The sequence below is a fragment of the Bos indicus x Bos taurus genome, chromosome 2 (genome assembly GCF_003369695.1).
Source record: "Bos indicus x Bos taurus breed Angus x Brahman F1 hybrid chromosome 2, Bos_hybrid_MaternalHap_v2.0, whole genome shotgun sequence".
Lineage (NCBI taxonomy): Eukaryota > Metazoa > Chordata > Mammalia > Artiodactyla > Bovidae > Bos > Bos indicus x Bos taurus.
In genome coordinates this window covers 56426122-56439816 of record NC_040077.1, presented here as the reverse complement: position 1 = coordinate 56439816, position 13695 = coordinate 56426122, and the positions used below count along the sequence as shown (strand labels likewise).

The 13695-nt window shown below is 34.4% G+C and overlaps 1 protein-coding gene across 3 annotated transcripts in view; it reads right to left on the bottom strand.

Annotated features, from left to right (window-relative positions):
- Nucleotides 1-13695, bottom strand: part of LRP1B (LDL receptor related protein 1B) — a 2173551-nt gene that overhangs the window by 232781 nt on the left and 1927075 nt on the right. For all 3 annotated transcript variants that reach the window (XM_027561670.1, XM_027561656.1, XM_027561663.1), the window contains 4 exons: nucleotides 12593-12686; nucleotides 7685-7801; nucleotides 7446-7565; nucleotides 5938-6057 (listed from right to left, as the gene is read on the bottom strand). In XM_027561670.1, coding sequence (XP_027417471.1) covers nucleotides 5938-6057; nucleotides 7446-7565; nucleotides 7685-7801; nucleotides 12593-12686 — 451 coding nt within the window. The remainder of the gene's footprint in view (nucleotides 1-5937; nucleotides 6058-7445; nucleotides 7566-7684; nucleotides 7802-12592; nucleotides 12687-13695) is intronic.

The window sequence follows — 13695 nt, the reverse complement described above, 5'->3', positions numbered from 1 at the left end:
TATTTAAATTCAGGAAACATGAATTAAAACAGTAACAGATGTCTTAACCAAACATATTAACATATAAGTGTGGATTGTTTCCCAAGAGACAGAACTTAGTGTATCATCCTTTCTTGCATATGTGAACAAAGGTATTTCCTCCTAGATGATCTTGAAATCATGGAACTAACATTTACTAAATGTTATTCTAAGTAGAATTAATAAAAAGTTTGAAAATAACTAAATTCCCAAGTCACTAAACTCAAATACCATGACTTTTTTTTACTACAATCATCAGTATCAGAGCTTTCCTCTTCAGTCTCATTCCCAGTCCTCCATCCTAAGTATAACATTTAGTCTAATATTGCCTATAGGATTAACAGCTTCCTGCCTCTAGGCCCTGTCACATCTGCTTTTAATGAACTTTCATGCAAGGTGACAATTAGAGCAACTGTGAAGAGAACTGAAACTTTGAGGGGTTTATAGCACAGTTTGAATAAAGTTTTTTGTACTTTGCTGCTGTTGGTGCTGCTGCTAAGTTGATTCAGTCATGTCGACTCTGTGCAACCCCATAGACGGCAGCCCACCAGGTTCCTCTGTCCCTGAGATTCTCCAGGCAAGAATACTGGAGTGGGTTGCCATTTCTTTCTCCAATGCATGCATGCATGCTAAGTTGCTTCAGTCGTGTCCGACTCTGTACGACCCTCTGGGCAGCAGCCCATCAGGCTTCTCTGTCCATGGAATTCTCTAGGCAAGAATACTGGAGTGGGTTGCCATTTCCTTCTCCACTTTTGTACTTTATTTGCCAACAAATCTGTAATAATTGAAATATGTAGAAATTATCTTTATATGGAAATATATTATTCACATGAACACACTATACTACTACAATACCTTAAGCCTCAAATTAATATAGAAAGTGTAATACCCTCTTTTATAAACTTTTCAGTTCAGTTCAGTTCAGTCCCTGAGTCGTGTCAAACTCTTTGCGACCCCATGAACTGCAGCACGCCAGGCCCCCCTGTCTATCACCAACTCCCGGAGTTTACCCAAACCCACGTCCATTGAGTCAGTGATGACATCCAACCATCTCATCCTCTGTCATCCCCTTCTCCTCTGGTCCTCAATCGTTCCCAGCATCAGGGTCTTTTCAAATGAGTCAGCTCTCCGCATCAGGTGGCCAAAGTATTGGAGTTTCAGCTTCAACATCAGTCCTTCAATACTATAAACTATTAGGTACATATTAATAAATGAATACTAACATGGTAAATTTTTTAAAATACATGCAAATGATATATGACTACTTCAGGACAAGGGGAGGAAGGGAAAGGGGAAGTATAGAGATGGGCATAAGTTGTTATTGTGGGATTTGGATGTTTTAAGAGACAGCTTAGGCCAAATGTTAAAATGTATTAAAAATGGTACATGGTATATAACTGTATAACTTTTTGTACAAGTCTGTATGTTTGGAATAGCTTATAATTTAACATGTACTTTCTTTAACTTAAAATGTCTTTTTTTTTTTCTTTATTCTCACAGCATGAGGACCTTATTCAAATTTCCTCAACAAACATTAAAGGGAAAATAAAAGCAAGCACTGACAAATTCTGTCTTTTAGTTTGAGTGTGTTCAGTGTCATGTTCGAAATCCAGGCTGTGGAAAGTACAAGGCTACTATGGGAAAGCCAAATTCCTCTCACAAGCCCCAGCTAGTGTGATTATAACAAATTCATTAATAAATATAATTAACCAAGCAGCAGGTTGGTTTTATATCAAGATGGCTCAAATGCAGCAAAGGACTCTGAACCAACGTGAAAGCAAGACTCTCTTTGATGAGACTCTCTTTTAAGTAAGGTAAAAAGATGTAGGAGACAAGAGAAGAAAGTAGGAAAGGCAAGTGCCAGCACAAAGAGCTGATTCCAGAGAGTGGAGTGGTGAGTACAGAATTGACCAGGAAATCTCACACAGAAAACTGTTTCCTAGGGTTCTAGGAAACACAGATTCTAAACTATAGATCAGGAAGATAGAACATAATGGAAAGACATATTTTGATATCATCTTATCAGAGTCAAATTGTACAAACGTTTCAACTCAGATGACAGAGCAGAAGTATGAATCTAGTACAGATCTGTCAAATCCCGAAATCTGTACTTAAAGGGAAAATGGCAGGCAGGAGGTGGAGGAAGTTTGAAACTAAGATTCCGAATGAAAACCCCAGCACTGCCACAATTGGAACAATCCACTTGTTGTGGTCAGGGTTTCAAATGTGGCATTGATCTAATGTTGTAATACACAGTGAAATAGCCTTCCAAGAGTCTAGTAAAAGTGTGTATATCTACACACTTATTTTAAAAGATTTGTTTACCTTTGGGCATAGAGTGAGGAAAGAATAAATAACTTAGGGCAAAAGGAAGTAATTTTATAACTATTAGCAACTCACAGAATAAAGTTACCACTACAATATTCCCTTGGTACCCAAAAGGGATTAGTAACCCTACAGATACCAAAATCCATGGTATCTGTCCCTCATACAAAATGGCTTAGGACAGTCAGCCCTCCATATCTGCTAGTGTGGAACCTGAGGATAAGATGGACCCACTGCGTTTGCTATGACTGTGAAGGTAATATATATATAAATCTATCTTTACACAGAAATACACTTAAAAAATGTTTAAAAAATATTTTTAATTTTAAATCCAAATGTGCCAAATGTAGCTTTCATGGATTTAAATTTAACCATCTCAAAAACTAGGTGTACAAGATGGGAAACTATATAGTTAATTTAATTTTTAAATTTAAAATCTCACCATGACGAGTGTACTGGAAAAGACTCTTAAACTATTAATATATTGAATCTACATGTATTCAAAGGGATTCAAAATCTGTTTATGCTAATATAGAAATGATTACCATATAATTTTTATACATATTGAATATTAGTTGTTAAATTTGCAAGTACTCAAGATCTCAAAAATTACACTGGGTTGAATTCAATAGATATGTAGTATTTTGGTAAATATACTAAAAGCCAAATAATTTTTAAAATATTTATACATTACTGGTTATTTATTTCCCTATTTAACATGTATACATTGTTTACTTGTATGTGTGCTTCTATACTATTCTTATTTACAGTTAAAAGCAAAAAAATCCAAACTGTTTAGGTCAAGTTAGAACAAACTATAATACTGGAACTTTGGAACGGACAGAAGCCAATTAGATATAAAACTATAGATAAATACAAATATTGGTGTTGAAAAATAAGATGTAAGGACTAGGTGATCTTCAAGAGTGAAATAGAATCTCCCCCTAAACTAAGCACAGGGCTAAGAAAATACAGAAAGCAATTGCAATAAAAACTGCTTGCATATGGAGGTGTTGCAACATTTCCTTAATGGCACTTATTGCAAGCCTATGATTCATTCTGCTAGGCCACTTGATATGCAATAGTGAAGCTCATCCCTACTTAGAGGCAAGGTGCATTCTCTCCCACAAGAAACACATAACTCAAATTCAAATAAAAAGGCCTTGGCATGATAGGGTTAATCTTTAAGGAGTGATACATTTCTTTCTGACTCAATAAAGCATCAAAAATGAACTATCCCACCAGGGTGTTAACAGAATTAGTAAAAACACATTGCCTTTCTATATGTATTGAAGACAAAAGAAGGGAAAATTTGGTCTTTTAGCTCCTTGTAAAATAAGGATTGACAAATGCCCTGCTAAAATATGATGAAGTTTCTTTTAATTAAAATAGCACCTGTCCACAATAACATTTTAGAGTGGGTTTAAGACAAATTAAATGGTAATCCTTCTTCAATCTATCTTCTTCTTCCTGTGTGTATGCAAGTATTTTTATACTGGTCTAGAACTTAAAGCAATAATTGTGGCTAGGAGAATTCTATATAAATTTATAACAGAAAATATTTAAATATCTTTTTCTTTATATAGAAAAAATGAGGTGGATTCATGCTATGTTCATAGAGCAGATGCTTTCATGTAAAATAACTTTGCATTCAAGTTCCCTGTCTACCATTTGTTAGCTCTGCAATTTGAAGCAAGTTACCTCTGGCTCTCATTTTTCTCATCCATTAAATAGGGATAATAAAGACTTTAAATGAAGTAATCACTGCAAAGCTCTGAACACATTTCTTGGGCCATACGATGGACATCACATAAATAATAGGCATTATGATGATGATTAATAATTATCAGTTTGAATACTATACTGTTCCAAAACAGTTAAATCACATCAAAGTGAGGAACAAGAATAAAATTTTAAAAAATTCACTCAGTAAATTATTCAGATAGGTAATATAAGTCACTATTTCATGTTCGTTTGGTAAACAAAAATACAAAATACAACAGAGTAAAATAGCCAGTAATGTAAACTAGTCTGCACAGTAGTCTGCAAAATTGATAACTGTTATAGACAAACTGGTGATGGATGTAGTTTGAGGCCATGTGAATTGATTAGGAAGACCAATTCCACATAAGTGATGAATGGTGGTTTTATGATACTATAAAATGAATAAGCCACAGTGGTTGCATGTCCTGAAGACACAGGAGACAATATTAAACAACAACAACAACAACTCTTAAAGATACAATATTGCTTGTGATTATCCATGCAGCTCATGAGTTTTTTTCAATATAATGAAACTTCAAAGAACCTAAAGGTTTTTCATTATGTTGATTTCTCCCAGAAGAGTGAAAGAGTAAGGTGGGATCTAGACGATACATTTAAGACACTTTTATCTTAGAAGCCTGGAAGTTCTTTCTTTAGTTTAGACAAAATTTGTCTTTTCTATTCAATTACTATATTAAATGCTTTTTTGTCTCCCTCAAAATGCAAAGTTTTTTGGATTCACCTAAAGTGATTAGCCTCAATTAATATTTACTAGATGTTGATAAAAATGAGTTACACATAACAATAACTTTCATTTTCTGTTTCACATTTTCAAGATAGAATAAAATGCTTTAAATAAAATGAATACATATTTATTTCTGCAATGTTAATAAGAAATAATAAATTGTAAATAAAACAACTGACTTTAAGTGAAAATATTAATGTTTCAGAAACATGCTATCTTAAGTGATTGCTGTCACCTACTGAAACAAGAAAATGCTTTTATTGTCTTTTTTCTTCCCCCCACCCGACCATGTTTAAGAATGAACAATAATCATTGGATAAAAGGACAATTATATGACATTTAAGGAGGAAAGTGAAGTCTAGAACAAGAAGACGAGGAAGGCAATGGCACCCCACTCCAGTACTCTTGCCTGGAAAATCCCATGGACGGAGGAGCCTGGTGGGCTGCAGGCCATGGGGTCGCTAGGAGTCGGACACGACTGAGCGACTTCACTTTCACTTTTCACTTTCATGCATTGGAGAAGGAAATGGCAACCCACTCCAGTGTTCTTGCCTGGAGAATCCCAGGGACAGGGGAGCCTGGTGGGCTGCCATTTATGGGGTTGCACAGAGTTGGACACGACTGAAGTGACTTAGCAGCGGCAGCAACAGAACAATAAGAAAATAGTTTTATTGTTTCTATTCATTAAATGCTAATAGCATGTGCATATGCCTGGAGAATCCTGGGGACGGGGTGTGCTGCCGTCTATGGGGTCACACAGAGTCGAACACGACTGAAGCGACTTAGCAGCAGCAACAGCAGCATGCTAACATAAGATGATAGTTCTATCTTACCTTTTAGATCTACCTTTTAAGAAAGTTTTGATTGATGCTAAAACAATACTTACCCTTCTGCCTTAACCCTCCATGCTTTTTAGAAAATGGCTAACCTGAGGTTACTGACCCTGAGAACCCAGGGATAAAACTTTTAGGGACTCTTTGATACCATAGTTGTATCCAGAATTGTGTTCAAATTTGCCTCACTCTGGTCATTTCAGATGATGAGATAAATACAATAAGTAAGATCCGTGGTCACAAAACACTCACCACAGTTAGCCTCATCTGATGCGTCTGCACAGTCCGGATCCTCATCACAAACCCACAGCTTGGAAATGCAATGTTTTGTGGTTTTACACTGGAAGTAGTCTGGAGAACAGCTGTTTTCAGCTTAAAAGGAAAGCATCTATTAAAATGCAGCTTTGACAAGAATAGATGTTTTAATTTTTTAAAAAATAAATAAATTTTAAGTTAATCAATTGAAAATGTATCTTCTCTTAATTAATAAGCCCCTGACGGTGATAAGTTTTAACTTTTAATTATCTGCAATGTATTCCTTTATCTAATCCAGTAGAAATAAATAAAACATATTTCTTCAATGATGCATTTGATAAAAATAAGAGTTTTCAAAATCACCCTACCCTTGATTAAATACCTTGAAACTAAATTTAAAAAATAATTCAGGTTTTTTTCAAAATATGTTTTTTCAGATAAATTTAAGAATTTACACACATTTTTATAAATAGGAAGACATAAATCAGAAGATATTAGTGAATGAGAGAATAAAAAGCATAGAATTTATTAAAACCTCTAGTTGTGCTGAGGTTTTGAGAGATGAGGCGAACATCTGACTGAAACTATAAACTGCTTCACAAATCTTCGTCAGTTTAATAGATCCGCTCCTAGAATGGCTGACCATAAAGAACTGGCACTGACTTTATTCTGAATGCACCATCTTAATCAAATTGCTGGATGACTGAACATTATTTACTGATAAAAGTTTTAGAGGAATAAAATAAAACTTCAGCAAGACAGAAATGTTGACAGCAGTTCTGCTGAAAGCTTGAACTTGACAGCTGCCCTATGGTTCAGATCCTGTGTGTCCATGTGTCCATGCCTGCCTGCCTATGGGCACATATGCATATGATGTAAACTGTTCTGCCTTCCATTTTATGATTATTTATTTTTCATGAGATATTGAAATAAGAGGTGAACAGAAGTAAAAATATTTTACTATTGTTTTTTGAAGTACCACGTTAAGATATTTTAGGAGGAGCATTATTTAGTTTCTAATAAGTAATTTTGTTCAGATATTTTGCCCAGATTTTTGTTTCTTTTCATACACTCAGTATGTTATTACTAGGAAAAAAGCAATCTCTAATAAAAATGGTGTTGATTTCAAGTAACTAATTAAATCAACAGAAGAAAATTACATGTAGCTACTTAATAAGGTAAAATATCATTTTTAAAAAAACACTATAATCACTGATAATTTGTTTTTGTTGCTTCTCTTAAGGATGATGTGGATGAATGCATGTTTCTTTGTGTTTGTCATAATTTCCAGGTAGCTTTTTAGTAAAGATCCACCCATTTAAACTTTCTATTTGGTTTTATATAGCATTTCTTAAATAATCCATCCCTATAGATATCTATGTGGAATTATTTTCCCATCATTGCAGTTATATTTTCTACACAGTATATATTTATGATGAACAATAGTAATTTTTAGAGCAATTTCAGTTGAAAGACATAAGACAGAGCAATTAGAGGTGACTTACGACAGTCCTTTTCATCTTCCTCATCCCCACAGTCATCTTGCCCATTACATCTGAGGTTTACTGGGATGCATTTCTGGTTCTTGGTACACTTGAACTGACCTGAGAGGCAGACATGTGTGTCTAGAAGATAAAAAGAATGAAAAATGTGCGTTAAAGTCTGTATCTGAATTTAAACCGGTGCAAACATAATCAGTTAAGATTTCAATTTATGTTCAGTAGCTATGAATATAATCACCTACCACAGTTGAGTTCATCAGAATTGTCCCCACAGTCATTCTCTCCATCACAGATGAAAGCAGGCAGAGCACAGAGCCCAGTTCCACACTGAAATCGGCCAGGCTGACATTTAAATTCGGCTACAAGAGGAAACATAACAGGTATCATGGAATGACAACCTTAGCTCATGAGTCTTATAACAGAGCTTTTCTGGCATTCAACAGAAAATCTAGATAGATAGATAGATCGATCCATAATATATATACATACATATATATATATATTATATTACTATATTATACATATCCTACAGCACAATATGACTGTCTCATAGCCAAATAGCTATCAGATTCAGAAGGGCAGTTAAGCTTTGATCAACTCAGGTGGCCTCCAGATTGCATTTTATAAACTAACAGTAAGAACAAAGATATTAACAACATATAAATGTAAATATATATATGTTATTGAAAAACATTTAAATATCTCTTCATTTCAAAGACATGGTATTAGGAGGTTAAGTGGCAGAACATAATTTACTGTAAAATTTTTAAAAGTTATTTCAATATCCCTTAAAAAAATTACTTCTCTTTGATTGCTTTACTGCCTATAATGTGTTAACAGAGGAACATCTGTCCTCAATACATATTCCCTAGCATTATTTAAAGCAAATGCTTTCTATAACTACATATTTTAAATAAGAATGGTTGATATTTATTCCTATAATCTTACTAATACTTATAAATATATTGTTTATAACTATAAGATATAACTAGTAAAGAACAATATAACTAGTAAAGATTTTTATATATAATACATATGTTTTTATAATAAACATCTTCTAAAGGATAAAGCAGTTTTTGCTATATTCTTTGGTTTTATATAAGCAAGAACAACAACAAAGTAGGAACTACTGAATATCTAGTTTGTGTGAGGCACTGGGCTAGGATCTTTCTCACATACAGTTACTAATTGAATTTCATCATAACCTTGTCACCTTGGCATTACCCTAGTAGCTCAGACAAGGAATCTGCCTGCAATGCTGGAGATCCGGGTTTGATCCCTGGTTTGGGAAGATCCCCAGGAGAAGCAGATGGCTACCCACTCCAGTATTCTTGCCTAGGAAATCCCATGGACAGAGAACCCTGGCAGGCTACAGTCCATGGGTTGCAAAGAGTCGGACATGGCTGAGTGACTAACACTTTCTCATCCTGACATCACCATGTTCATTCTATAAATGAGGGAAGTAAGTCTCAAGATACTAATAATTCACCCAAGAATATACAAGTTTCAAGTGCCAGAGGTGAAGTTTAAATCCATATCTGACTCTGAAGTCTTCTCACAGACTATGTTGCTTTACAATAAACACTTACCTTTTGACTGATAATCTTTATGTATGTTAATAATCACTGACTTTGAGATTAATAATATGCTGTTTATTAGTTCAAATCAGTCAATCAAATGTTCATAAATTATATTTAGAACTTTCTTTGGAAAATAAATTATGCCATTGTAAATAATTAAATTCTTCTTAACATTAAAAAAATCTCTTAATATATGCATGGCTTCCATAGAAGCAAGTTCTTAAAGTGTGGGAAGTCATTTACCTTCAGTTTACAACATTTATTAATTAATCACACTAATGTTTAAACTGGGTGATGCTTAATTTTCTCTAAACGTGCATTTCCTCTATTTCCTGTTGCTTCATATATGAATTCCTTAAATATTTATTTGCCCATAATTGCTGTTGTATTTTTCTTTATTTTATAACTTTTTGGTGTATGACAGCAATTTTTAGACAAATTTCAGTTCATAGCCATAAGTAAGACAAGACAGAACATTTTGAAGTAATTTATGACAGTCCTTTCCATCTTCTTCAGTCTCACAATTATCTTGCCCATTATAAATGAGGCTGTCCAAAACCTTTCCATAAGTTGGGTTTAACTCTTAAAGGAGTTTCACTGTCTGTTAAATAACTGAGAAGCCTATGTGACCTTTAAATTGGTCTTTAGAATGATCCTTGATATTTTGGACTACTATAGGATGTATAACTACAAACTTATGATGCCAGAGAATTCTTGATGCCTCACTTTAACTTCATTTACATAAATAATATTATTGAAGTTTGAAAGTATGTGAACCTGTAATCAAGTTTCTCTGCTTTTTCAGGTGAAATTATCAGTATTGTCAGTGGTTCTTAATATCTGCAAATTTTGATAATGCGGCTACTCAGAAATGAATCCTATTAATAAGCATGCCACAGACTCATGTATATCATTTTCCATCCCACCATGGCTCTCAAAATAAAGTGTCATGCCTACAGATGTTCTGTGCTGTTAACCTGTCAACTCTAAGTAATAGATCATTTACTAAAAGATCAGAGAGATAATATCACCAATAAAAACGTAGTATTGGTATTTAACCAGGGTAAGGATCATACAGAGACTCTTAGATACTAGATGTCTCTTCAGTTCCTCTTGAAAGACATTAAAGTTATATTTGTTCACCAAATATTCTGAAAGTGGATAAATATAAAAAGTTTGTTATACTAAATATGTAGTTTATTTTTCCTATCAGTATGTCTACAACATGAAATCTCAGTCAAGATTAAAATAAGAGTTCAGAAGTTGTAAATATTTCAGAAGGGGTGCTATTGATTTAATCTGCAGGTCATTATGGGATAATTCTTTAAAAAACACTTCAGTAAAACTGGCCTGGAAAGGTCACCTTAATATGAGAACTAAACTAACTAATAATTGTGTATTTCTGCAAATTACAAAAATAAGTTGTATTTATTTTACTATAACACAGGAGAGTTTACTTTATTGTGAGAACATTAATACATTTCAATATGTAAATCTCAATCTCAACCATAATTTCTTATTCCTTGATTCTTGATTCTTTTTAATTCAATAACTTAAGAAAGTGATTCATACATAATTGTGTACCTATGCCTCATAGATACTTCTCTTCATATGTTGTCCATCATAGTGAAAACAAAAGCTATATTTTAAAAAATCAAAGGGTAATTAACTTTTCAGAAAAAGAAAAATAATAATAGAAAAACAATGACTTTTTTCCTTCTCATTGAATATATTATTTTATGCTTTTTTCCTTCTCACTAAAAATATTATTACTGCTTGCCCACACATAAATGAAATATATGACAAAATCTTCAAATGTTTGATACACTTGGTAGTGACCAGAGAGATGTAATATAGCTCATTTAAGTAAACATCTAGAGGTCTGAACTTCAAAACAGTTTTCAAATTATTTGCTGGTGAGTTCTATATCAGAAAATATCTAGCTTTCACTAAGACAATGCATTGTCTTTCTTTAGTGCAGGGATGTTGATCTTGAATTCAACTGTCAAGTCCAAATCATGGCAACAATCCACTGAGATGCTGAGTGAATTATCATGATTGACTGCAAGCATCTTCAACTTGACAGGTCAGTATTAAAGTGGCCTGTGGAGTGAACTATAAAAGGCTATCAAGGAAAAGTCTCCTGATTGTCTGTTAAAAGGTTTTATTTTAAAAATAAAAGTTTTCAAAAGACTTTATTAAAAAGTCTTTTAATAAAAAGTCTATTAAGAGACTTTATTAAAAAGTCTCTTGATTGTCTATCTTAGGTTACCAAGGGAAAGGGAAGTCGCTCAGTCGTGTCCGACTCTTTGCGACCCCATGGACTGCAGCCTACCAGGCCCCTCTTTCCATGGGATTTTCCAGGCAAGAGTACTGGAGTGGGGTGCCACCACCTTCTCCAATGAATGAGTCTACCTATTTGTAAAAATGTGGCTGATGAAAACAGTGCAATCACTAAGGTATCACACTGTGAGAGTTCAGTTGTCAAGAGGGAGCAACTCAAAGGACATCACACAATCTATAAACCAGCTGGAAGGAGTCATCCAGACTTTGCCCTGCCTAACCCTTTCTGGGTGATGATTAGACAAGTCCTCATAGATGATACACTGTGTGCAGAAGTGCTGATCAGAATCAGGTTTGGCATGGTACGCGACTGTATTGATGGTTTGAGTCACATCACTGTCTGGCTTGGGCTTTCTAATAAGGATCTGGCCCCCACCGGCAGCGACAAGCTTAATAAGGTTGTCCTTTGGATGGTTACCAAAGATAGATATAAATAAACAAAAAGCACCTAACCAAGCCAGGAGCTTCCCTGGTGGCTCAGAGTGTAAAACATCTGCTTGCAATGAGGGAGACCTGGGTTCCATTCCTGGGTCGGGAAGATCCCCTGGATAAGGAAATGGCAACCCACTCCAGTACTCTTGCCTGGAAAATCCCACTGACAGAGAAGCCTGGTAGGCTACAGTCCATGGGGTTGCAAAGAGTCAGACACGACTGAACGACTTCACTTCACTTAACCAAGCCAAATGTCAAGATATAATTGATAGCCACTTTAAGGCAACTATTGAGAGCACTATAAATTGCCTAAGAGCCAACTAATGACTTATACTGGAAAAATCTGACTTTTACAGACTTTTCAGTATTTTTAATACTGACAGGAAAGTTGAAGGGCTGTAGCCTTTAAAAGCAAGATTTCAGTCATTGAGTGGCATGCTGAAAACCTGCCCATTTTTGTTTCTAACTTAATGATATATCAAGTCAAAATCATGATGATTTTTCCTTTGTTGATCATTACATGAAGAGTTTAGTTATTCCACAAGTAAAAAAAAATCAAGAAAGTGAACACCAACACAAATTGCTGAGGTGTCACTGTAAATGTAATAGTGATCAGAGACATACACAAGATAATGCCAGAATTTTTGCTGTATTTTTAACTGGCAACATATAAAACCTTTCTATTCCAAGTTTGCAAAACTATCAGAAGCCAAAACTTATGATCTTGCTTCTGTTTTCCAGGTGGGGGAATTTAAGCTCTAAATTCTAAATTCCTACATCGGCCAGTGTACTCACGGCAGTCGTCTGGTTCATCAGATCCATCACCACAGTCATCCACGGTGTCACATTTCCACCAGAACGGAATACATTTATCAGTTTTGCAGCGAAACTTTGAGAAAAAGAAAAAATAAAGATTATAGAACTCAACTCATATATAATGGATATTTTAAAAACTCACCAGGACACAGCAGCCTAGCCTACCTTCCTGCTGCAAACATGAATGTAGTAGTCTTAGAGCATTCCACCATAGGAGTAATCGTACAGCAAGAGCAAAATGACCAGTGAGGACAGCACTCTGTTCAAGAAAACCTCCTGAGATTTCCTGAACACAGACATGTTCATGAATTTACATATTGTCTATGGATCCTTTTCACCACTACAACAGTTTAGTAGCTCCTACAGTGACCATGTGATTCACAAAGCCTAAAATAGCTATTTTCTGACCCTCTACAGAAAAAGTTTACTGAACACTGAATATGGCTAAAAATCATCAGAGATGTCAGGAAGAGGTATTGAGTTGAATTCATTTTGCTAATTTGAATTAATTTAACTAATTTAATTTAGCAAATTTAATTAATTTGAAACGTTGTTCCTATTAACTTCTCACTGGCCAACTATACACAGTGACCAAGAAAACTCAGCCAATTTATTCCTTAGTGATCTCAGACCGCAACCTTGTCCTTTTGTCAGCAACATTCAGTTACAGTATATACTCATAAGATAGAAGGAACTAAAGAAAATCACATTTTCCATATAGAAAGTACATGCATCATAAATAGTTGCCATGAAAAAAGTCAATACACTTAGTAGATTTATTCTAGCACTTCAGATTTTTCCTTCTTCTGAAATTTGAAAACATTAAGATATTTTCTAAAATTTATTCCTTTTCAAAAAGAAAACAAATTCTATTGTAATTCCCATGTGAGTAACTAAAGTAAGGTGGCATTTATCTTAGCATGTTGCATGCCAGACAGATTTGTAACACAGAAATATATAAGCTAGGTTCAATTTTCTCTAATGAAAATGGATTACCAAGCTAAAGTTTGCTCATTTTAAATACTGTTACTATCTTTAAATAAGGCAGAATTTGATGCAAGCCTTTACTGAAACTGTCTGGA